General features: G+C 59.9%; 1 protein-coding gene across 2 annotated transcripts in view; it reads right to left on the minus strand.

Moving 5' to 3' along the window:
• Positions 1–1,241: 1,241 nt before the first annotated feature.
• Positions 1,242–25,623, minus strand: part of GPLD1 (glycosylphosphatidylinositol specific phospholipase D1) — a 46,393-nt gene continuing 22,011 nt past the window's right edge. For both annotated transcript variants that reach the window (XM_066247555.1, XM_066247556.1), the window contains 15 exons: positions 24,101–24,166; positions 22,469–22,592; positions 19,745–19,884; positions 18,561–18,747; positions 16,421–16,531; positions 15,090–15,164; positions 14,842–14,998; positions 14,232–14,373; positions 13,074–13,173; positions 12,900–12,993; positions 6,878–7,054; positions 6,390–6,550; positions 5,068–5,094; positions 4,696–4,746; positions 1,242–2,931 (listed from right to left, as the gene is read on the minus strand). In XM_066247555.1, the coding sequence (XP_066103652.1) occupies positions 2,845–2,931; positions 4,696–4,746; positions 5,068–5,094; positions 6,390–6,550; positions 6,878–7,054; positions 12,900–12,993; positions 13,074–13,173; positions 14,232–14,373; positions 14,842–14,998; positions 15,090–15,164; positions 16,421–16,531; positions 18,561–18,747; positions 19,745–19,884; positions 22,469–22,592; positions 24,101–24,166 (1,699 nt within the window). In that variant the 3' untranslated portion in view covers positions 1,242–2,844. The remainder of the gene's footprint in view (positions 2,932–4,695; positions 4,747–5,067; positions 5,095–6,389; positions 6,551–6,877; positions 7,055–12,899; positions 12,994–13,073; positions 13,174–14,231; positions 14,374–14,841; positions 14,999–15,089; positions 15,165–16,420; positions 16,532–18,560; positions 18,748–19,744; positions 19,885–22,468; positions 22,593–24,100; positions 24,167–25,623) is intronic.

A 25,623-nucleotide genomic window follows, 5' to 3' on the forward strand; every position in this document is an offset into this window, starting at 1 on the left:
GCTGCTCACCGTCGGGCTGGAGCTCGCTGTGCTGTGGCTGACGCCCTCCGGCATCGCACGTCTGGGGGACAGTACTTAGATTCCACAGGCGCTCTGCGGTTGGCTCGGTCCTCTACTGTCTTCTCACTGTGACAGAGCTGGGCCCCCCAGAGCAGAATTTGGTTTGACAGATCAGTCCTAAGATAGATTTGGTCTTTTTCCTTCTGGTGTTTGTGGCTTTGGGTAAAGTAGTTGTTTCTGATGAGCCGTGTGTTAACAGAGAGAATGACACACCTACCTCACATGTCTGATGAAGGCCCCCTGAGGCGGGAGACAGGTGTGAGCTCACGCCAGCCAGCTCTACTTGCTGCGAGCAGGGTGCCCCTTACGTTAAGATTCTCTGAGATAGCCTGACTTGCGGTGGCGCAGTGAGATAAAGCATCGACCTGGAACACTGAGGTCGCCGGTTCAAAGCCCTAGGCTTGCCCAGTCAAGGCACATATGGGAGTTGATGCTTCCTGCTCCTTCCCCCTTCTCTCTCTCTCCTTTCTGAAAATTGAATAAATGAAGTCTTTAATAAAAAAAATTCTCTTATACTAGAAGAACCTGTGCCAAAAGTAGAGTTCCGTGGTTTCAAAACTGAGTTACAGCAGACTGAGCACAGCCTTCCCTTGGGAAGCAGAAGACGGAACAGGTGCTGGGTCGTGTGAGGCAGCGAGCAGCCCGCACACACACCAGTGCAGGGGCCCCCGCCGGCCGGCTGCGTCTCGCGGGTGTGGCGCTTTAGGGTGCTGTTAACACTGCTCTGTTCTCTGCATAGACTGATAACCACCCAACAGGGTCACTGAAAAACCACTTAGGTGAGTTATTGTAGGAGTTGTACATAGCTTTATTTGGCGTGGCGATACTAAACTCGCCCTCTGCGTTTAGGACTGACTGGAGTAATAGCTGTGGAGGGGTCAGGTGGACAGAGCCTGGGACGGGGACTCGGACCCGAGTGCCCTGACCCCTCAGTCCTGGCTGCTCTGATAGGTCTGCGGCACCATGCACCAATGCCAGCCACTCCCGCATTCTGACAACTTGAAGTAAAGCTAACCGAGTTCAACTGTGTAAGTTCAGATTTGCGTTGAGAGATTAAAACTCTAGGTATTTCCATTCAGAACCATGGGAATGAATTTCATCTTCATCTGTTGAGACAGCACATCAGGCTATCCTGGATTGTGCCAGGTTTGGACGTCTGTCACAGAGCTGGACCAAATATGTAGTTTGCATCATTCTTTAATATGGGGTTAAACACGACATCCTATGTGGAAACCCTGCTTCCAGCTTATTTCAACTCGCCCCTCGTGGGGCGAGCTGTCAGGTGCTTTCAGTCACCGAGGAAAAGGAGCCCTCGAGTGAATGACCACGTTTAAACTCAGCCTGCCACTTAGCAAAGGAGGACGCACAGCTGCTGGGCACAGCGATGGCCGCAGGAGGGTCTGCGTCCTGGGGACAGACCCACTGAAACACACGCCCGGAGTTTGTTCTGCACTCAGTGTCACACCTCCCGACTGACTGCACGTGAGGACCGCTGAGTGAGTTCCCGTCCCCTGAAGGTCACCTTCCCGTTAATTCTTCAGTAAGCTGAGCTGTCGGTAACGGGCCCAGAGGGAACCAGGGGCCACGTGCTTCCTGCAGGGCCGGCGGGCATGCGGGCGTGCAGCGAGAGGAGCCCGCGGCGCACTAGCCGTGCACTAGCCACCCACGCGTGTGCCAGCACATGCACACAGCCTGGACCCTAGCCACTCCCTGACATTTAACCTCACTCCTCGGGAGGGCTGTCCCCCACCAGTCTGCTCTCTGCGGACACACTGGAGGGGGGGTGCCACGTCACCTGCCTCTACCCCCCCCCATTGCTGTAGTTACAGGTCAGCTGGTGCCCGTGTGCACGGATGGGGCTGCATGCGCTGGCTGAGGCTGAAACCTGGGTGCGGTCCCTGGGTGTGCGACACGCAGATGACACCTCAACCCACCCCCAAGCCTGGGACCGGGGATGCCAAGTAGTTCCACCCACCATGGTCCCTACAGTGGCCCTGGGCTCGGGCCAGAAGGCTGTCAGCTCAGCTGTGGCCACTAGGTGGCTGCAGACCAGTGGAGGGTCAGCAGGTCAGCCCCCGTTAGAGCAGCTGCCTTTGCAGCAGCAGGAGATGGTTTCAATTTCTGCACTTTGCCCTTCCTGCTGGGACCACAGGAAAGGGGGTGGCCCTCATGAAGAAGCCAGACCCTCCTCAGCTGACCTGGGGGGGGTGAGGTCACCCTCACACCACACTTCCTGCTGGGACCACAGGAAAGGGGGTGGCCCTCGTGAAGAAGCCAGACCCTCCTCAGCTGGCCTGGGGGTCACCCTCACACCACACTTCTGGCTCCCTCTCTGTTCCTCTCCCTCCCCCCCCCCCCATACTGGGCTTTCTGTTTCACTGACTGGGTGGGTTACCAATTTTAAAAGGACATTTTCAGAAGGAATAATAGTATACAGGGGTTTTCCGCAGAGAGCCACAGAGGCCTTTCCAGGCGTCAGGAAGACAGCAGGCCACACGACAGTCTGGGCACAGGCAGAACATCAGGGAAGGGAAGGCCCAGTGCCTGCGGTGAGATGGCCGGTGACTGCCATGGCATGATCCTCTGTGCCACTTCCCAAGAACTTCCCCTCCGAGCAGCCCCGTGACCCGTCACACTTGCGGATGCACCTGTTAGGCTTCCTGGTGGGCCACGTTAAAACACTAAGGGGAAAACGGGATGGGGGGTGGGGGGTGGAGTGCATGCCCCTTTGTCCGTGAGGTGGTAACCCTGGCAATGCCACGGGGCGGGGCGTGGGACGCAGCGCTAATCGTTGCCGAGGCTGTAGACATGGAGCGCCCCGGAGAGTCGGGCACCCAGAGAGCTCCTTCCGGCAGCGACGACGACCTGGGTCTGCAGGGGACACGGCGCCCATCAGTCCTCTGTCCCGAGGGGACAGGGCCGCCCTTGCCCTGCCCACCGCTGGTGCCCAGTGTGACCCACTCCTAACGCACGTCCCTGCCTGCCCTTCACGGCTGCTCCAGACCTTCCAAAATAGCTCGGAGCGTGGCCCGACCTGCTCACTGCTCTCACCCCCACCATTCACGACCCAGAAAGAAAAGACGCTGCTCGTCCGCGGGTCTCTAACCGCCCCGGGCGTCCTGGGTGTCCCCGGGAAGAATGCCCATTCACAGGGAGCTCTCAGCGGGAGATCATGGTGGGTCTGGGGATAATCTGTTTAAAATACGTGGGTTCTTGGAGACGTGAGCCAAGCTGATAACGCAGTGCTCTGACTAGACCTTCTGAGTATCCACCCACGAACGAGAACCCCTCTCTCGTAGTGAACCCTGAATTTTTGTTACGCGTTGTAAGTGGCTCAGAGTCCCGGCCTCATGCACGGCTGGCCACTAGGGGGCGATGGCAGCACAGTCCTAAGTCCGCGCAGAACCACCCCAGCTGACAAGGACCGTGGCCGTGGGCCTCCCACGTGCACAATCATCCTTTTCCTCAAGAGCAGGGACGCACACGGCACACAGTGCTGGGCCCGAGTCTGTCCCCGAGACAGTCGAATACGGTCAGGAGGTTCCTGGGACACTCAGAGCCCTTGGGTCCTCTTTTTTCTACTAAGATTCAGAGTGGGCCCTCTGACCCAGCTCTCTCCCAGGCGTTTCACCTGCAGGGACATGTGCACGATTCTGTAAAGATACAGGTGCAGGAGTGTTCGGTACAGCACCGTCGTAACTGTACACAACGGGGGAGAGCCCAGGAAACGTCCGAACGGAAACCGAGAGAATAAGATGGTGTCTAGACAATCCGCTTAAAGCCCTAAGAAGCCTCCCGAGCTCTGTGCACCAGTGGGAAGAGCAGCGCAGAGGGCGTGCCAGGAGAACGGTGACAAGAAATGTGTTCCTCCGTCCCCCGGAGCCGTGCACGACCTCACCGGAGCGTCAGCGTGATGCTCTGGCGTGCAGGGCAGAGGACAGATACTGGGGGCTGGGGACGGTCCCCGCAGGGGCTAGCTGCCTGGCCACAGTCCCGGCCGAGCCCCAGGGAGACTCGTGGACGCTAACACCCAACTTCCTAGATCACGTCTCACTGAATCCTCTTTTCTGACCAAAGGTGTCATGACTGCTGGAATGAGGGGCGGGGCCGGGGATGCGGCTCCGTGTGAGGGGCGGGGCCCGGGGATGCGGCTCCGTGTGAGGGGCGGGGCCGGGGATGCGGCTCCGTGTGAGGGGCGGGGCCCGGGGGTGCGGCTCCGTGTGAGGGGCGGGGCCCGGGGATGCGGCTCCGTGTGAGGGGCGGGGCCCGGGGGTGCGGCTCCGTGTGAGGGGCGGGGCCCGGGGGATGCGGCTCCGTGTGAGGGGCGGGGCCGGGGATGCGGCTCCGTGTGAGGGGCGGGGCCGGGGATGCGGCTCCGTGTGAGGGCCGGGGCCCGGGGGATGCGGCTCCGTGTGAGGGGCGGGGCCGGGGATGCGGCTCCGTGTGAGGGGCGGGGCCGGGGATGCGGCTCCGTGTGAGGGGCGGGGCCGGGGATGCGGCTGTGTGTGGGGAGGTTTTGTGTGTCCCTCTGGTTGTCGAGTAACCAGGAAATCAGAACTGTGAACACAATGAGAACGTGCCCAAGTGCCAGCCCTAAGCACAGACAGACGTCAGCGGCCCAGTCGTGGGACCCACCTTGTTCTTCGATTGAACGGTGACCATGGAGCTCCCGAACCTCGAGCTGGCCTGTGGGACAGATTCTGGGGTTAGGCTGGCCTCGCGGAGACACTTCAGAGCATTGTGTCAGTTCACAGTGAGAGGAAGGGCCTCTGTTGTGGCGTTTCTTCCCTCTTTCCTTCCTTCCTTCCATCTGGTCCCTCCCTCCTTCCCTTCGTCTGTCCCTCCCTCCATCTGTCCTCCCTCCCTCCCTCCTTCCCTCCGTCTGTCCCTCCCACCCTCCTTCCCTCTGTCCTCCCTCCCTCCTTCCCGCCATCTGTCCCTCCCTCCATCTGTCCTCCCTTCCTCCCTCCCTCCCTCCATCTGTCCCTCCTTCCAGGAGGTACTTACTTCCGGAGAGATCAGCACGTGTTGGGCCTGAAAGAGAGCAGCAAGAAAGGGAGGCACAGTCACTGCTCCCCATGTGGGGCGTTCACCTGTTCCAGTCACACCCCACACTCCACTTCTGCAGAGCTCCAGAAATGTGTGTGCCCCCCCACCCCGACACCATGACTTCCACTCAGAAATTTAGATCAGAAAAATAGATGAGTAAAAATGTGAATATGGCCCTGGCCTGTGGCTCAGTGGACAGTGTGTCAGCCCAGCATATGGACGTCCCATGTTCGATCTCCAGTCAGGACACACAGCAGAGGTGACCATCTCTCCCTCTCCCTCTCCCCCTCCTCTCTCTCTTTTCCTCCCGCAGACAGTGGCTCGGTTGGTTCGAGCATCAGCCCCAGGCACTGAGGATAGCTCAGTACTCAAGCATCGGCCCCAGATGGGGGTTGCCCAGTGGATCCCAGTCGGAACACATACAGGACTGTCTCACTATCTCCTCTCCTCTCATTTAAAATAAAAATAAAAATGTTAAGGTGTGGCTATTACTTTACAACGGTGGTTACATGAACCACGGCGTGTGCACAGAGGCAACACTAGGCAGCCAGGAAGCGTCGGTGTGGGCATGTAGGGGGCACAGGAAAGCGCTCCGGTGTGCCGGCAGGTAAGACACACAGGTTGTAAAGTCGTGGGCTGTGAGTCACGGTTGTCACACGCACAGTGAGGGCAAAGGCACTGTGGCCACTCGGCTGCGTCAGCCCTGTTGTGTGCACCCTGCTGTGTGTCGTGTGAGGGGAGCACCCCCCGTGGGTCTCCCCACTCTCATCCCGAACCCTCACACTCAGCTTTGATGTGGGCTCAAGCCCATTCAGATCTCAGGAAAACACCCCGGAAGGCCTTGTTTCTGCCGAGCGCAGTTCTCGGCAGATGACTGTTCATTCTCTTTGTGCCGTTTTGCATTTTCTAAGATTTTTACAATAAGCTTTCACTTATGGTTCAATCTATTTTAAATTTGAAAATAGTAACAGCTGAGTGTGACGGGCCCAGGAGGCCAAGTGGCGCAGCAGGCCTCCCAGGAGGGGCCGTTAGAGAGCGGCCACGGCCCATGCTTCTGCCGTGGCCCGGAGCCAGACCGCAGCAGGTGTGACCAAGCGTTCACGAGACCCAGGCCCAAAGCTGCAGGCTGCAGAACACAGCCAAGGGCCTGCGTCCCGACCCGGGGACTCGGGTTCCAGCGAGAACGGTCAGTTTGCGGTGGACATGTTCTCACAAGAGACAGCAGCAGCAAGTGGCCGTCCTTTGGCCACGAGGTACAGAGCTTTGTACGAGAACACTACCTTCTCCTCTGGGCACGGGGACATCCAGGACTTGCATTTGCCCGTCACGTCACCAAAGAGGGTGTGTTTGCCGTTGTAGACGTAGACACGGCCGTCCTCTCCCCCCATCAGCCCGGCGGTCACGTCCGCTATCCTCAGGGGGGCAGCCACGATGACTTCGTCTGTGAACGGCGAGACCAGCGGAAAGTGTCTGCCTCCGCCCTGCCGTCCACCACTGTGTCCGGCCCGACCCCGGCCCGGCTTCATCCTGACAGCCGGGCTTCTGTCTCCTGCTTATCATACGCCAACAACTGTGCGGCGGCTCTGACGTCACCCTCGGGAGGGACAGCTCGCCCGTGGACACCTGACGCTGTGCTGCCTGACTCAGTCTCCCTAAAGGCCTGTGGGCCGCTAGGTGTCGCCCACGAGGGCCGAGCCTAATGACCTGGGGAGGGGCTCCTGTGGGACAAGGGACTCGCTCGTTGGCCGGGGGCGCCGTCCCCGCCTACCCAAGCCGTCGCCGTCCAGGTCGCTCAGGTGCAGGACGCCTCCAAACCGAGAGAAGCGGCGGTCCCCGCTGAAGGTGCTGACCAGCGGCAGCTGTGCGTCGGCGGTCAGCTGGTACATCCGAGTGGCCCCGCCCTGGTGCAGAGTCATGGTCAGGAAGGCCATCTTGGACACGTCATCTGAAAGGAACCTCGGTTCGGGGCTGGTGCTCGCGCGCCCACAGCACCGAGGCGGGCGTCTGCGCCACAAGTGACGCGGGTCACGCGAGCAGGGACCGCAGCATCCGCGCTGGCAGGGACTGAACGTGGTCAGCTTAGACACCCCCTACCCCCCCAACAGCTGCTGCTCCTTCCTGGCAGGCCCTCCGGCACAGAACGGCCACGCTGCCTCCCTTCCCTCCCCACAGACTTGGGCACCGTCCCGACACCCCCGCCGGCCGGCCAGCTCCAGCCCCTCCCACCTGCCCCCTCCCGCACCACCTCGGCCGGCCAGGGGCCACCAGGGCAGCGGAGGAGCATCAGTCCATCACTGCCCCAGTGACGGGTCAGGCCGGCTGGCACAGCGCGCTCAGGACCCCGCCTGGTGCAGCCCCGGCTGCCTAAGTGTTTCCTGCGTAAGTGACTTCTGAACAGTGTCAGCGCAAAGTTCGCTTGTTAGGGTTTGGCCTGTAGACGCAATCATCGGGGACACAGACTTGCTTTCAGAAAGGAGCACCTTCTCCAAAGCCCAGTGGCACCTGTGGTCAGCTGCTCCCGAGAGCGTCCCCGTGGGCCAGGCAGCACGACGCTCCGGCGCGGGCGTCCGCTTGGAACTGCGGGACCCAGAGGAGGAGCGGACTGCTCTCCTGCCTGACACCCTTTGTTTTATAACCGGCTGTGTGCCGGAAGCAGCGGCATTCAGAGCAGAGTCAGCGACAGCCGTCGGCCACAGCGGGCAGGGGAGGACCCAGGGGACCAGAAAGCCAGCAACCTGGGCCCTCACACATAAATGTGACAACCTGGCCCAACGCCGGTCCCCAGAGGACAGTCGTTAACATTCAGGGTGAGAGCCCCGGCTGTCCAGGACGGCTGGACCAAGAGCAAGGCCTTCTTCCCGCACTTCCTCCTCGGGGATGCTGGGCCCCTGGCGGGATGTTATCGCAGCACCTGGAGCCCTCTGTGCCCGTCCTGGGTGCCCCACACAGGCCCACCCACTCCCTCGGGAGCTCAGCCCCGGGGCGCTCTGAGGGCATCTGGTCCACGTCTCCCACCCAGGTTTCAGGAGGCCTGTTTTATACTCTGGACGACACCTCTCAGGTGTTTCCAGAGGCACTTCTTGCTGCTAAAGTCACCCTGATAAACACCCTTCCACAGTTCTGAATACTTCCTGAGGACAGATGCCCAGAAGCAGTCCACACGGGGCCCAGCAGACGGGAGTCGCCAGGCTCTGGCCGTTGGGCGAGCCTCAGCTCTCGCTGGCGGCAGACGGGAGCTACCCCCACCCCCACCCCCAGCCCCCCACCCCCGCGCCCTTGCCTTCACCGAGTGTGACTGCCTCGCACTGAAAGCTCTTGGTAGTTTCTAATCCGCACCCAACAGTCCCAGTAAATGTCTCAGCTGAGCTGTGCGGCCGCTGTCTGAACCACGGACCCTGCTGAGGCAGAGACAGGACAGGACAGGGAAGGGGAGGGGCGGCCTGGCTGACACCCAGAGCCCAGACCACCAGCCCCGGGGCTGCCCCACTCGCAGGGACACGGCAGGTGCTGGGAGAGAGCCCCCTGAAGCCATGTGGACGAGCTGCTGGTGCCAGCTGTGTCAACCTCAGACCCCCACACCCCTCTCAAGGTGCCCATGTCACCAAGCTGGGATTTCGAGAGTTAGGGTTACAAACGTGGGCACTGCAGGGACACCAGTGTGGGCCGGGGATGCGGGCGGCCGGGTCTGATCTGGCTCCGAGGTAGGAGGTGCTGCCCAGTGCCACGCGGTCCGGCCCCACACGGCGAAGGGGCCGGCTCAGCACGCTCCTGCCCCCCGCTTGATGGTCTGAGTAATGTCTCAACAAAGAGCCCCACAAATTATGTGGGTGAGATACAAGTAAAAACAGGGAAATCTCAAGAGGGTGTGGGGGCTGTAAAAATGTCAACAGCCTGCTTCTGACATTGTCATCACGGTCTGCGAGATACCCTCACTGGGGAAAAGGGGACAGAACATAGCCTGGGTCTCTGTATTATGATTTCTTATGACGTGTGTGAATATATAATTACTCAGACAGTAACTGCACCCAAACCAAGGACGTGGGGGAGCTCTGATTCACAGCACGCAGGCGCAGAAAACAAAATCAATGCTTGTGGAAAGAGCTCAGAAACCACTCTCCAGACTCAATAAAGAAAAACAAAGTTCAATGCCAAAGCTTGTGTCAGCCAGTGTTTGCTGCTCAAATGCCATGTCCATAGTCACACGATGACAGGTGTAACCGCTCCGTTGCCCAATCCATTTCTGCTCATTCAAGTCTCCCCCATATTATAGGACACAGTCTTTCTGACGGTGACCAAACCAGCACACGGCATGGGCACAGGACAGACGCACAGTTTCAACAGGACAGATAGCCCAGGAGAAAATCCACACTGATGCGGTCACTTAACTTGTGACAAAGGAGACAGGAACACACCACAGGGCAAGGACAGGGTCTTCGGTTAATGGTGCTGGGAAAATGGGGCAGCCACGTGCAGAAGGATGAAACTGGACCCCTACCTCACGCCGTAGAGAAGACCGACTCAAAGTGGACTGAAGACTTGAAACCATGAAACTAGAAGCCAGACGGCCAGCTCCGAGACCTTGGTCTGATGGTGATTATTTTGGATTTGACATAAAAAGCAAAACTAAGTGAGACTACATCAAACTAAAAAGCTTCTGCACAGCGGAAAAAAAAAACCCAACCAAATGAAAAGACAACCTAAGGAATGAGAAGTAATGTTTGCAAGTCCTAGTCCTGGTGAGAGCCTAACACCCAAAACATACAGAGAACTCATAAAATAGCAAAACAAAAATAAAAATAAAAAAAGCAAAAACCAAACAATCCAATTAGAACAACAGGCACAGGAGCTGAATAGATATTTCCCCAAAGACATGCAGATGGCCAACAGGTGCTGAAAAGATGCTCAGCATCGTTCATCAGTGAAACACCAACCAAACCCACCATGAGATATCACCTCCCACCTGTCAGAATGGCTGTCACAATAAGTCAACAACCAACCAGTGCTGGCGACGGTGTGGAAAAAGGGAACCCTCCTGCACTGTTGGTGGGAATGCAGACTGATGCAGCCACTGTGGAAGACAGTATGGAGCTACCTCAAAAAGTTAAAAATGGAGAGCCCTGGCCGGATGGCTCAGTGGTAGAGCATCGGCCTGGTGTGCAGGAGTCCCGGGTTCAATTCCCGGCCAGGGCACACAGGAGAAGTGCCCATCTGCTTCTCCACCCCTCCCCCTCTCCTTCCTCTCTGTCTCTCTCTTCCCCTCCCACAGCCAAGGCTCCACTGGAGTAAAGTTGGCCCGGGCACTGAGGATGGCTCTGTGGCCTCTGCCTCAGGCCCTAGAATGGCTCTGGTTGTGCCAGAGCGATGCCCCAAGATGGGCAGAGCATCTCCCCCTGGTGGGCATGCTGGGTGGATCCCGGTCGGGTGCATGCGGGAGTCTGACTGCCTCCCCGTTTCCAGCTTCAGAAAAATACAAAAAAAAAAAAAAAAAAAAAAAAGGTTAAAAATGGAACTATGACCCAGCAACTCTCACTTCTGAATATTTAGCCAAAGAAATCCAAACACTAATTTGAAAAGACACCTGCACCCCCACGTTCACTGCGGTGTTGTGCACAACAGCCACGGTATAAAAACAGCTGTAGCGCCCGTCAACGGGGGAACAGATAAAGAAACCACAGAGTATTCAACCATAAAATATAATGAAATCCTGTCGCTGGCAACAAGACGGATAGACCTTGAAGATGTTATGCTAAGTGAAATAAGTCAGACAGAGAAAGACAAGTACCATATGATCTCACTCATATGTGTTAAAAAAAACAAAAACAAAACGGAAGTCCCCAAGCTCACAGATACAGAACAGGTAGTCCCCAGACCTGGAGGGTGGGGAGTAGATGAAATGGGTGAAGGGTCAAAGGCTGCCAACACCCAGTGATAAAATAAATAAGTCCTGGGAATGTGATACACAGCATGGTTCTAAGTAACACTGTGCTGCATATTTAAAAGTTGCTAAGAGAGTAACTTTTAAAAGTTCTCATCACAAGAAAATTTTGTAACTATGCATGGTAACAGTTTTTTTAACGAGACTTATAGTGATGATCCTTTTGCATATTTACAAATATCAAATCATGATGTTGTCCACACTAAAACTAATGTAATGTTATATATCACTTAGACCTCAACTGTAAAAAAACTGAGTAATATCTAATCCTGCAACAATAATGTCTTATCACAAACATTCAGTGAATTCTTAAGTTAGAGATCAGGTTACAAAACTGAATGCAAAGATATTCTTGAAATGAAAGTTATGTTATATTAAAAATATATTTCAACTGCCACACACACACAAAAAAATCTACCTGAAAACAATTAGATGCTATGTGGTAAGAGACATAAAAAACATCAGGCCCACTAGTCCAAGCGTTCTACCTTCCCGGAATCTACCAGAAAGATAGCCAAGCCTGACCAGGCGGTGGCGCAGTGGATAGAGCACTGGACTGGGATGCAGAGGACCCAGGTTCAAAACCCCAAGGTCGCTGGCTTGAGCAAGGGGTCACTCGGTCTGCTGTAGCCCCCCCCTCCCCGGTCAAGGCACATATGAGAAAACAATCAATGAACAACTATGGTGCCACAATGAAGAACTGATGCTTCTCATCTCTCTCCTTTCCTGTCTGTCTGTCCCTATCTGTCCCTCTCTGTCTCTGTCATGTATTCAATGGCTTGGTCAGAGGGGATGGGAGTCGAGAGGCTGGGTGAGAAGGTGAAAGGATTGATTGAGCAAAAAAAAAACCCAAAACACCTTATGGACACAGACCACACACGGTGTGGACTGCAGGAGGGCAGGGGCTGGGGGAGGGAGAGGGGGCAGAGGGGTGGATGGTGATGGAGGGAGACTTCAGTCGGGGTGTGGACGCAATGCAGTGCACAGATGGTGTGCTGCAGGGTTGTGCACCTGAGACCTGTGTGATCTTATTAACCAGTGTCACCCCAATAAATTCAATTAAAAAAAATTTAATTATGTATGAACAATATCTCTATTTCTATCTCTATAGAGATATAGATATATAAATATATATGTATACATATTATATATAAATGTAGTATGTATAAATACATATTACATATAAATATATATAAGTCTATATATAGATATAGATATATTATGAGCTTAAGATATCATATATAGATATATATATATATATAATGAGCTTGAGTTTCTAAGTATCTGGATAGCAGGGGTCTCAAACTCGCGGCCCGCCCACCAATTTTGTGCGGCCCGCAGACTGGCCCGCAGACTAATCCACGAAGTTTGATTAGTCTGCGGGCCGCACAAAATTGGTGGGCGGGCCGCGAGTTTGAGACCCCTGGGATAAGGGGTGATTTTTCTTTCTCTTTTACATAGCTCCTCCTATTTTCAGATTTCTACAGTAATCACTTCTATAACCTTGGAGTGTGTTTTGAAACTCCCTCCCCCGAGTAAACACAACGCGTCAGCACCTGCCGGCAGCGCGGACCTGCTCGCGGCGCGCGGATCGGCGCGCGGATGGACGTAGGAGACCCGCTGAGCTGCCCAGCTCCCGGCCAGCCGGGCGCTCCCTTCACACGCAGCCACCCTCCTGTGACATCCAGGTGAGTGACAGCGGCTGCACACTGCAGACCATGACACTACCATTCAGGGAGGTTAAGTCACTTCCCCAAGGTCACACAGCCGCCTGCCAACGAGGAGAGGAAACAGGCCAGCTCAGGTCTGTCTGGGACCGGATCCCGTAACTCACCCGGGGAACCACGTGACCTACCGTGCGTGGGCGCCCCGACCAGCAGCACCTGCGTCCGGACCCCGTTCACCAACACGTGGCCGCTGGACAAGGAGGTGCCCAGCTTCCCCATTGCCTGCGGAGCGTGGAGACCAGAGCACAGCTCAGAAAGCGCTCCCGGGGGGTGTCCCAGCCCAGGGAGCGGGGCCGCCCCACCTTGTCCCCCGCGATGGTCATCCGGCTCTGGCGGTGCGGGGGGTTGTAGCCGTACACCCGCCCGAGGCTCTGCTTCTCGTCACGCGTGTGGAACAGGCGGCTGTTGGGCGAGCACGTGTGTCAGGCTGGCTCGGCTGCACTCTGCCCGACTGGTGCACGAGCCGGGGCAGCAGCCCGTGCATGTGGTCTGTGGAGGCTGCCGGTGCCACCCTCAGGGCGGCAGGCTGTAGACTGCGGGTTGCCTGCCGCCATTGGGAGGGGCAGGGGTTGCCTGCCGCCATTGGGAGGGGCAGGGGTTGCCTGCCGCCATTGGGAGGGGCCGGTGTTTGCCAGAGAAGGGGCACCCCCCCCCATTGGCTGGTCAACCCTGAGAGAGGGGGGCGGTTTCCCTGCCTGCTCGCCCACCCGCCGTTGCGAGACCCTAACAAACGGAGCGGCCCACCCTTTCCCGGCTCCACAGTTCCTTTACCGTCAGCCCGGACGCAATGGGAACCTGCATGGCCACGTAGCCCAGGCGGGAATGGCGCCCACGGAGGCAGGCAGCGTGGGGTCAGAAGCCCCACCCGTGTTGGGGTCCCAGGAAGGACGCACTCGTCCCCACTGTGTCCCCACCCCGCATACTCTCAGTCCCTGTGTCTGCAGGCACAGAGTGTGGGTCGGGGTCCCCAGATACAAGGCCCGCCGTTCTGCCCCCCACTGACAGCAGATACAGAGACGCCATCCTTATGGGCTGGGCTGCGTCCCCCAAATTCATATGCTGAGGACTGCCTGTCTTTGGAGAGGGGGGGTCCTCTAAAGAGGAGATTGAATTAAAATCAGGTCATCGGGGTGGGGTGACTGGGATCGTGTGAGAAGAGGGGGAGCCACCAGGCCCGGCAGAGAGAGGGCCACGTGGGGACTCGGGAAAAGGCGGCCGTGGGCAGAGAGACAGAGGCCACTGAAGAGGCGGACGGCAGACAGCGCCCCTGGGCTGTGGGAGGATAAGCCCCTGAGGCAGAACCCTGAGTCTGCGTGGCCCCGGGTGGGGCAGCCCAGCAAGTGAAACTACAGAGGGGGGTTTGCAAGCCTGTCCAGAGCCGTGGCCTCCCCTCGAAGGATACGGACCCCTTAGCCCGTCTCTGGACCGCACAGGTCAGGGCCCCCGCGCCCAGCGCTCACCTGCTGGTGTTCTTCCAGGTGGGGCTGCCTGCCAGCAGCAGGGTCCGGTTGCCCACGGGGACGCCGTGAAGGGAGTACCCCAGCCAGGCGAAGTCCTCCTCGCCTCGCACCAGCCAGTCGGCCGCCTCCATGTCCAGTGTCTCTGCAAAGGCGGCGGCCCCTTGCTTTACGGGACGGGGGGTAAAGGGTAGCCCTTCGCAGGTGCCGGCTGATGGGTCCACCTGCTGAGTTCCTGCCGGAAATCTCCGAGGCTTCCCCGTTCCTGGGCTGCCGCGTTAGGAACGGGCCTCGTGGGTCACGTGAGAAGCGCGTTTCTAGAGCTCACGCCCGTGGCATGGGGATGCGCGCTATAAAGAGGGCCCGGCTTGGACGCGGAGAGCATCACGGGTTCCGTGACACTCCTGCTCTGTGACCAGAGACTATGAATAAACCACTGGCCCCTCTGGACCGGGACCTACCCAAGGGGACCCTCGTGCAGTCAGTGACTCTAACCGCACCCTCTCCAGAACGTCTGTAAGTGCCGGACGCCGCGGGAAACCGGGTGGAAGGACGTGGCGTCGGGAGGGACAGGGACCAGCGCAGGGGCGGTCTCACCCCCAGCAGGCATTACCTTCGAAGTGGCGGCTGGGCCCCGAGAAGAATGCGGCCACCATGCCCCTCTGCGTCCCTCCTCCCGGCGCGAAGGGGGAGCCCGCGACCAGGTCGGGCTCGCCGTCCCCGTTCATGTCGGCAGCCAGGAGCGTCCAGCCCAGGTTACAGTACGTGTCCTTAGGGGAACGGGAGACCAGGTTTGCACGCCCGGAGGCCGTCAGGATGCCGAGCTCTCGTGCCCGCGCCCAGCTCAGGTGGTCGGTGTACCTGGCAGGAGATGGTGACGTCGGGGCCCGGCGACATTCTTCCGAGTCTGGAACCGAAGTAGACGTACACCGCGCCCTAGGCAAGGACAGACCCGGACGGTCGTGAGGTCAGGGGTGACCCAAACCCTCACAACAGCAAGACCACCAGGACCGGGTGCCCGCGGGCAGGAGCGTGGTGACAGACACGTGTGCCTCAGCCTCGCTGCTGGGCACCTGTCCCTTCCAGGGGACTGTTCGGGCCCCGGAGCAGAAGCGTGGTCTCCGCCTCCCTGGGGTCTCGCTCAGAGAACGAGGAGATGACCTCGCCTCCTGCGTCTGCAGGGCCCAGCGCGCGTCTAGCTCAGCCCCTCATGCCTCTGGACACGGGCAGTCACGTGGGTGCCGTGTGACTTGTTTTCCATCACGAGCCAGTCCTGGCTCAGCAACAAGACCCGCCTGTCCTCCCGAAAAGCCGGCCAACGGCAGCTAGGACACCGTGGCCGGGAAGGGGCCATGGCAGGGGCGAGCTCGGGTGTGAGGACAGTGACGTGTCCCAGCCCCGGGGCCGCCCACCACCCCGCACGGCATGACGTCACTGCTGATGGGCTGGAAGGTGAGACACGGGTCACATGTCCCGACAGAGTGAGAGGACAGCGGGGAGGTGACCGGGGTCTCTGCTCTCAGAAAGAAAGTGGGCTAGGCCCTGGCCGGTTAGCTCAGTGGCAGAGCGTTGGCCTGGCGTGCGGGAGTCCCGGGTTCGGTTCCTGGCCAGGGCACACAGGAGAAGCGCCCATCTGCTTCTCCACTCCTCCCCCTCTCCTTCCTCTCTGTCTCTCTCTTCCCCTCCCGCAGCCGAGGCTCCATTGGAGCGAAGTTGGCCCGGGTGCTGAGGATGGCTCCTTGGCCTCTGCCTCAGGCGCTAGAATGGCTCTGATTGCTGCAGAGCGACGCCCCAGATGGGCAGAGCATCGCCCCCTGGTGCACATGCAGGAGTCTGTCTCTGTCTATCTGCCTCCCCATTTCCAACTTCAGAAAAATACAAAAAAAAAAAAAAAAAAGTGGGCTAAGTCTGGGTCACGCCCAACAGGGACTCTCCTGGGAGTCCCCTCTGTGGGGTGACAAGAAGCTACGACCACCTGGACTTTGTCACCTTCTCCACCCTTCACCCTGTGTGTATGTGGGGGGGGGGAGCAAAGCATCTGCAGCGAATGGGAAACCGTGAGGCCAGGAGGCAGGGACAGGTGCCACCAGGTAACCAAGCTCACAGCAGGGAGGGAGACTGCTGCCTCCGGGGGCTCGTCCAGCACGGCCGCCCTCGGGGCCCTCCCCTCCCCCCACAGCCCCCAGCCTTACTTTGTACGTGAGCTGCGCTGAGCCCACCGAGGGGGCCCCCACGGCCAGGTCGGGCACGCCGTCCAGGTTGAAGTCCAGCACGGCCAGGGCTGAGCCGAAGCGTCCTGAGGGCTGAAGAGGCACAAGTGACCCCCGGGCTGAGCCCCGGCTTGGACGTGCCGCACAGCCTCCGGGGGTGGACAGGCCCGGGGCCGCCGTCGCCGAGGGCTCCCGAGCAGACCTGCAGCCCCGCACCTCGCAGACCGCGACACGCAGCAGGGCAGGCCTGGCCCGGCCACCAGGGGGCGCCAGAAACACGGGCGGTTCTCACACGCTCTCGCGCTTCTCCACACGGGAGCTCCAGGCCCCACGTTCAGACCCAGCTCCCGGGAAAGCCCCCGGAACCCGACCCCACGGCCGCAGGGCAGCAGACGGGAGGGGTCCCGCAGCCTCAGGGTCCAGCGTGCCGGCTGCCACGTTCACGTTTAAATTGACGGGAAATGGAACACTCAGCCCCTCCTGCACCGTGCACATTCCCAGTGCTCAGCCGAGTGGGTGCAGTCCCTCCTGCCCCCGACGGCCCATTGTTCTGGAAAGTTCTGCTGGTCCCACGGCCCTAGGCACTGTGGTGAGCACATCAGGGGGACTGCGGTACTTCCGTGACCCCCTCCCTCGGCCCCCAGATGGAAGCCCAGTCCATTTGGGTACAGTGTTCTTCCTGGTGGATTTTCTAGCTCTTTCTCCTCCTGCCTCAATCAGCCTGGACGGAAGAGGGACTCGTCGGCTGTCCGAGTCCTGCACAAGGTGACGTCTGCTACACGGTCCAGAACCCTGGGGAGCTGCTGGCTGACCTCTCCACCCCTGTGGGCAACCGGGCTGTGGGCATGGCCCCTCCCGGCCGGGCCAGCATCGATGACCTGGGGCAGGTGGGGACCACGTGCCGGGACCACAGCTGAGGCGGTGTCCCCTCCCCACCACCCTCTCGCTTTCTGTGGGTTCACCAGTCATTCCCAGGGAAACAGAACTTTAAAGTGATAAATGCCTGGGGTATTTATCTGAATTCTCTACTTTATGGACAAGGACACAGGAGGTTGACGTCAGAGCAGGGCCCACGTGCCGGGGTCCCCTCCCTGACCCCCCTCCAAGTCAGCAGGGCACTGGGGGCGGGCTCGGCCGGAGAGAGCACCCAGGTGGAGGGGGTCAGCCCCCCTCAGCCCCTCCTGCGGGAGCCCAGGGCTGCTCACAGCAGTGACATCGGTGGCCTACAGCGTGTGGCACTGTGGGGCATGCCTGAGGAGCAGCAGGAATGGCTACATTTACTTTGGAACTTCCTCAGGTGGCATCGCAAGGCTCCAGGAACTGTCCCTGTGGGGCTGTGACCTCCACTCTGGCCGGTCAGCTCACCCCTCAAACTCAGTCCCCTCCCTCAGCCTGAGCTGCATCCCAAACCACACAGGCTCAGGGACGTCATTTGTCCTGTCCCCTCGGCTTGGTGAAAGGGTGTGGCCAGCTGGGACAGGGACCCCGCTGTGACCCACACCCAGGTTCCTCTCCCTAGTGCCACTGAAACCCCTCGCCTGTGACCAGCGGGCTCTGCCTGTCTCGGGCCGATGACGTCCCTGGGGAAACCCTCAGGCCCCTGGCACTCCCCACGGCGATATTGCGACTGCATGCAGGGCTCTGGCACCGGCATCATGCGATGTTTGCGGTGATGAACCACCCCTTAGAGCAATAGCCCACACAGAGCCGTGCACAGCACCCTGGTTCTGATGGGTGTGCCGCGGTCACGAGGGGCGTGGGCAGGGGATGTGTGAAGGGTGTTTGGGAACTCTGCACTCCTCAGCTTTCCCGGGACTCTAACACACTAATGAAATACAACATTTAACAACCACCAACCACCACAAAAAAAACAAAATACCCACCAAAGGAGGCCTCATCTCAGTTGTGTGTGTGTGGGAGAGGTCAGACTAAGCCCACAGGTGGAGTAAGGGGGGGCGGGGGGAGGGGCGTGGACGTGCATTTCCTGGGAAGTGCTACAGGACGTAACTGTGGCCACCGGCTGTCACTCTCCCTCCCATTGCTTCCTCCTCCGGGGAGCCTGCCGGGCTCTGCAGCCGTGGGTACGGACGGGAAAACACGGGGTCACCGAGGGGAGCCTCACCTGGAAGCCCTCCAGGACGCCGTGGGCCTCCGTGTCGAGGTCCAGGTCGATGGGGGGCAGGCCCAGGTCATTGCCGTAGACGAGGTACACACGCCCCACCTGGACGTGGCCGGGGCGGCTGTAGCCCGGGGCGCCCACCACCAGGTCCCCGTAGCCGTCCTGGTTGAGGTCAGCCGAGGTCATGGCCCTGTGGGGACGGAGACCCAGGGGTGAGACTGTCTCCTCCTCTCTAGGACTCAGCACTTGAACTTCACTGACGGCTTCCCACCCGCACGGCCGCTGTGAGCGTTCACGGCTGAGGCTGCGCCGTGTGAGGTCCCTGAGAGGACAACGAGCGTCCTCAGAGCCCACGTCCGACCCGGGGACCCGGGGACCCGGAGCAGAGCGGCTCAGCTCCCGCCCTCTGGCCCGGGGAAAAAGATGAGCTGCGGTCAGTATGCCCCTTCCCACCCCCGCTGGGAGCCCGCCTCGTCCTGGGACAGGACGAGGGTCAGGACAGGGTCCGACATGGAGTGGACGTTTGTCAGTGAGACTCCGTGACCAGCTGCAGAGACGGACACACCGGGTCAGGTTCAGAGGCCTCTGTCGGCCCAGAGAGGGCCGGAGTCGTGTGCTTGTCCTAGCGCTGACCGCCCACAGGAAGGACAGAGGGCTGGACGGAAGGATGGAGGAGGGGAGGGGCCGTGGTGTCACCACTGTCCCCTGCACCCCTCAGGCAGGACGCTGGCCAGTGATGCCGGGAAGGACGCACCCACCCCTGGTGTGGCTGCCAGCCCGGCGGGGGCCGCCTTTTGGAACCTTCCAGAAGGCCCCCTCTGTCCACCAGAGAGCCAGCACCAGACGCATGCATCCCCACCATCCTCTTCCCGCGGTCACTGGTCACTGGGCTTCCACCCCAAGACGTGGACTGTTCCAGTCCCCACACCACGGTCTGTGTTCACCCTCCTGGGGCCGTCGTCCCCTGAACACAGACCCAACGTTCCGTTCGGGACAACACCCGGGGCCGGGCTGCCTCTGCACAGCAGTGAGCACGTGCCGGCCGACGTCAGGAGCGGGGTTTGTGCTCAGTGACCACACGCTCGTTCAGGACGCGTGGACAGGAGGGGGTGCCCGCAGCTGCCCCGCTCTCCACCTGTCCCACGACCCTGCGGCGTGAACGCCAAGCTGGGTGGACGCGTACCTACCAGCCGAGCCTTGCGTAGGGCCGCGCTACGAAGTAAGAGGCCAGGGGGCTGGACACATGCTTCTGTGGCCGCTGGGCAGTGCCTGTGAATATCGCCCGCAGGTTCCTCTCCAGGGCCTGGTACATGAAGGACAGGGAGTCCTGAAACGGCACCGTGGAGACGGACAGGTGAGGAGCAGCCCCACTGGCAAGGCTGCCAGGTTCTGGGCACTCAAGGGAGACACTCGTCCTCAGGTGCCACAGAGTAAGGTGCTGGCTGCTGTCCCCGGGAAAGATCACTCGGGACAGCGATCAGGGGAGTGACATCGAGCCCCCGGTGGGTGCCGAGTGATGGGAACAGCCCTGCCACGGGGCCGGCTGCTCCGATGTGCAGAAGAAAACCCATCAATATCATCTCTCGGGACGAACATTTTTTAAAAAACAAGTTTGGCCTGACCAGGCGGTGGCTCATGGATAGAGCATCGGACTGGGATGCGGAGGACCCGGGTACGAGACCCTGAGGTCGCCAGCTTGAGTGCAGGCTCATCTGGTTTGAGCAAAAAATCCACCAGCTTGGACCCAAGATCGCTGGCTCGAGCAAGGGGTTACTCCGTCTGCTGAAGGCCCACGGTCAAGGCACATATGAGAAAGCAATCAATGAACAACTAAGGTGTTGCAACGCGCAATGAAAAACTAATAATTGATGCTTCTCATCTCTCTCCATTCCTGTCTGACTATCCCTCTCTCTGACTCACTCTCTGTCTCTGTAAAAAATAAATAAATAAAATAAACAAGTTTGCTCGAGAACGGTAATTATATTTGCATATAGACCCCGTTTCACGTGAGAAAACTTGAAGGCAAGCAGCCCCTCTACTTGGGACGCTGAGTTCTTCCTAACATGGTCCCTGCAGAGACATGGATGCAGACCGCAGTGGCCCAGAGTAGCCAGGTACAGGATCCACCCAAGCTCAGGGGACGCAACTCTCAGGCCACCTGAGGTGACCTAAGACCAAACGTGAGCCCCGGGCAGCCCGGAGCAGGGCTCAGAGCTGGGCAGCACAGTGGGAAGGCCCTGCAGGAGGGGACCCTGCCCGCGTGTCCACGCCAAGCCCCGGGCAGCCCGGAGCAGGGCTCAGAGCTGGGCAGCACAGTGGGAAGGCCCTGCAGAAGGGGACCCTGCCCGCGTGCCCACGCCAAGCCCCGGGCAGCCCGGAGCAGGGCTCAGAGCTGGGCAGCAGAGTGTGAAGGCCCGGCAGGAGGGGACCCTGCCCGCGTGCCCACGCCAAGCCCCGGGCAGCCCGGAGCAGGGCTTAGAGCCTGGGCAGCACAGTGGGAAGGCCCTGCAGGAGGGGACCCTGCCCGCGTGTCCACGCCAAGCCCCGGGCAGCCCGGAGCAGGGCTCAGAGCTGGGCAGCACAGTGGGAAGGCCCTGCAGGAGGGGACCCTGCCCGCGTGTCCACGCCAAGCCCCGGGCAGCCCGGAGCAGGGCTCAGAGCTGGGCAGCACAGTGGGAAGGCCCTGCAGGAGGGGACCCTGCCCGTGTGTCCACGCCAAGCCCCGGGCAGGCGCCCCACAAACGGCGCAGCCTCAGGCCCGCCCGGCTCCAGCGCTGCTCCGTCATCCAGGAAGCACCCAGGAGCGCCCACTGTGTGCCGGGCCCCCCGACGGCCGGCCATGGGGTGTAGAGTGCTTCCCTCTCACAGCTTCTGCTGCTCAGGAGACGGACCCAAATAATCGCAAGACAAAATGGCACGTGCATCTGGGGACGGCATGGGGTGGGGGTCCCCCGGGCCTGGCCTGCTATGTCACCTGTGGAGCCCCCTCGTTCAAGAATGGGAAGGCACAACCAGAGCCTCAGAACGAGGACAAGGCCTGCTAAGCTGACCACAGGCTTGTGTGTGACCACGTGGGCTGCACACGCACGACGCTGGGCCTGCCCCAACCCCCCCCCCTCCAAACTCAGCTCCCGCAGACACCACCAGTGCTGTCTGAAGCCTCCTCCGGACGTCAGGAGCCCTCCACAAGCCGATACCGCACCCCCCCCACCCCCCACACCCCACTCATGGTACCTTGCAGCCCCTTGTCTTGCATTCCAGGCAAACAAGACGACTCTAGATTTCTGAAATCCTGAAACTTTCCCAGCCCGCTGCCAGAAATACACGCTCGCTGATGAACGACTGTCTCCTAGTCAAGGCCTAACTGAAGTGCCACCTCCTCCGTGAAGCCTTCTCTGATAGCAGGGGTAGAATGTTCATCTTAAAGGCGAAGGATCCCTGCCCCCCACCCCACCTGCCACGGTGCTGGTTGCATTCTACTTCTATACGGTGCATCTTGTGTTTATCATGCGTGTTAGACAGAAACACTCTGAAGGTCAGGGTCTTTCCCTTCCGTTTTCTCTCCCCCCCCCCCGTAGGGTCTGACCCCTAAAGGCGGCCCCATGCGCGAATGTCACATGTGTCATGGCGTCCCTCCGCGTGGGGCCCTGCGCAGGGAACCTGCAGTACTGCTGACACTCTTCAGGCTGCGGACGAAGCAGGACTGGCCCAGGGTCACCCTGGGCCCTGAGGTCCCCGCCCGCCCCCAGGAGGTCTCTGACAGGCCCGGTTTGGAGGCCGAGGACAGGTGCATGCCCGCCTGGGTCATGCCCGGGTTGCTTTCAGTGAACAATCACACAGCCGGTGACGCCACAGAACAGGGGGCCCCGGGAACCACGGTCCTTCCTCCGTGGAAAGTGGAAAACCCTCACCGAAGTCCAGGAGTCCACACTGAAGACCACCCCTCTCTTGGTGTAGTTGATGCTCTTTCTGGTCTCTTTGGTGAGGGAGACAGTCAGATTTCTGTGAAAATCATTCTTCTGCACTTGTGAGCCGCTGTGAGGAGACAGAGGACGGAACGGTGAAGACTGAGAAATAACAGTTGAAGAATTCCAAGTTAATCCCAGGTTTAAACATCTATCAAGTTTAAAGTTTTATAGACTTTTTAAAGAAACAGCAAAACAAAAGTATAAAATAAAATAAAAAAAAAACTTCATAGAAGATCTCACAAAACCTTTTCGTAAACACGTTTCCAGGTTTAAAAGCTTGTCCTTACGAAAAATACTTCCTACAGCCTCAAAGTTCTGGGGCTTTTATGGTCCGTCCCCCTTCATCCTTGATTGCTGATGGAGCAACGGGCGCTTCAGTACGTCACACGCACGGTCAAGAACCCCGTCCACGCCGTCTGAGAAACCGGGGCGCGAGCTCCGATTCACCTTTAACAGCGGGCCGGAACTCGCTACCCAATCGAGTCCACCTCCAAGTTGACGCGCCTGAACCAGCCTACGAGCCAGGTGCGCAGAGGAGCAGACGGGCTTTTGGAGCGATTGGCGTGGAAGCCGGCGGCAGAGACCCTCGCAGAACCAGCGTGAGACACCGTGGTCCGAGCCAGACAAGCCACCGGTGAGGAGCCCCTCCTTATGGCATTCGATTTGATTACAACACATTCAGCGGATCAAACAGCGAGGGCCTCACGGAACTGCTTCTGCGTGTCTTCCGTCCTTTCAGAGCTCTGGACGCGCTCACATAGGACCCCCCCTCGCCAAGCCCCCTCCAGAACGCCCCGCTCTTGCTCCCCTGAAATATCTCGGGTGAAACGTCACCTCTTCGGGAAGCTCCCCTGTGCCTGGGTCCCGTCCCAGAGCACCCAGCACTGGTCACACAGGAGGGTACAGTGCCCACCACCCAGCCGGGCATCCAGACAGGAGCAGGCTCTGTCTTGTTCACCCCAGACCAGGACTCTCACTGCTCAGACAGATCCCCGATGTTCTCCGAACGCGATCACTGTGTGCTAAGCTTCTGCCTGAAAGAGCCACAGGGAACCTAACAGGGGTCAGACTCCCCCAGATCCGTGCCAACACTGCCCCGGGAGCGCTGACCCCTGACAGACGTTCTCGCGTTGTCACCCTTCCCCCTGACGTGGAGGAACGTTTTAGTGCCTGGACTGTGGTTCTGTTTCATGAACGAACCTTCCTAACGTTAGCACAGGTTCGTGGCCAGTGGCTGGCCCCTGCGCCTGGCAAGGACACCACGTTCCGGGACACAAGTCAGGCCCCCTGGCCCCGTCCTCCCATACTGCCTGCCTGGCCTTCCAGCCCGGCCTCGCCAGTCACCTCTTCTTCAGGGTGACCTCTGGGTCATGTTCGAGGGTCACGACAAGGATGACAATCGCACCACTGATGTGCTCATGACCTCACACCCGTTCTGGTGCACAATCCCGGCCATCATGTTGCTTCAAGCATCTGCTTTAGGTCACCCAGCTGTGCGTCTGCACATGGCGTCTGCCCGCGTCTGCTGAGCACCCTGGGGGAGACCGCTCCCGTGGACCCCCACGGGGCACTCACCTCTGGCTGCTGGTCTGCTGGCCGCCACAGGTGATGAACAAAGGGTTCTCGGGCAGGCTGCAGTCCCTGCAGAGAGTCAAAGGGTCAGCCTGCCTCTCCAGATGGGCGTGACCAGCCACTGAGGGGCCTCGCGATAACTCAGGACAGCCCTGCACCGAAGATGAGTTCTCACACACCCCCACTCCCCCCCGCCCCCCACACATGGAGATGAGTTCTCATGCCCCCCCACTCCCCCCCGGCCCCCCCACACATGGAGATGAGTTCTCACGTCCCCCCGTCCCACACACACGGGGATGAGTTCTCACGCCCCCCCCCCCGCCACGGAGATGAGTTCTCATGCCCCCCCCCCCGCACAGAGGAGAAGAGGCGTAGGGGGCCCAGCCACCCCCGGGACGGCTCGTTGTGAGGGGTGGTGCTCCTCTCCAACCGAAGGTCCGTCCCCTCTCCCACTCGTATGCACCTAACACCCCACGGCCAGAGAAGGAGGGCCCCCAGTTTCACATCTAAAAAGCCACTTAGCCAGACCAGGCGGTGGTGCAGTGGCTAGAGCATCTGACTGGGATGCGGAGGACCCAGGTTCAAGACCCCAAGGTCGCTCGAGCATAGGCTCATCTGGTTTGAGCAAAGCTCACCAGCTTGGACCCAAGGTCGCCGGCTCGAGCAAGGGGTTACTCGGTCTGCTGAAGGCCCACGGTCAAGGCACATATGAGAAAGCAGTCAGTGAACAAAGATACAATGTAAAAAGCCACTTATGTTGGATCGTCTCTGCCCAAGCGCAACTCTGCGCCCACTGGGCGTGCGGCGGATTTGTCAGAGGGAAGCTGGTGTCACATCAACCCAGCATCCGGTCACGGCGAACGTGACTTGAATACTCGCAGATATTTTGGGGTAGAGGGTCACTCGGGCTGTGCCAGCCAGGGCCACACCTGCACAGGCCCCTCCAACATGTGACCCCCCGACCCTCCTGGACCCCTCCCTGGAACGGCTGCCAGGTGCAGCCCCCACCTGGGGCTCTCTCCCCCACCTGGGGCTCTCTCCCCCACCTGCCATGGCTGCTACTTACACCGCCCGCTGCCCCGCTCTGCCCTGGGCGCTGCCCTCACGGCCCCCTGTCCAGGCCCGTGTCCCCGCCCACTGCCCTGCTCTGCCCTGGGCGCTGCCCTCCCGGCTCCCTGTCCAGGCCCGTGTCCCCGCCCACTGGCCCTGCTCTGGCCGCCCGCTGCCCTACTCTGCCCTGGGCGCTGCCCTCATGGCTCCCTGTCCAGGCCCGTGTCCCTGCCCGCTGCCCTGCTCTGCCCTGGGTGCTGCCCTCACGGCTCCCTGTCCAGGCCCGTGTCCCCACCCGCTCAGGAAAATACACCAGCTAGAAACGGGCTCCGAGAGCCACCTCGGTTCCCTCGGACTCTGGGGAGACCCAGGCAGCCCGAAGGTCTGCCACAGCTAGAGGTGGGGACGGCCCCCGTCTGCCCTGGTGTCCTGCTGTCTGACTCTCCGGTTCACACTCATCCAGGGCGTGCAGGGAG

This window comes from Saccopteryx bilineata, chromosome 11 (genome assembly GCF_036850765.1).
Source record: "Saccopteryx bilineata isolate mSacBil1 chromosome 11, mSacBil1_pri_phased_curated, whole genome shotgun sequence".
Classification (NCBI taxonomy): domain Eukaryota; kingdom Metazoa; phylum Chordata; class Mammalia; order Chiroptera; family Emballonuridae; genus Saccopteryx; species Saccopteryx bilineata.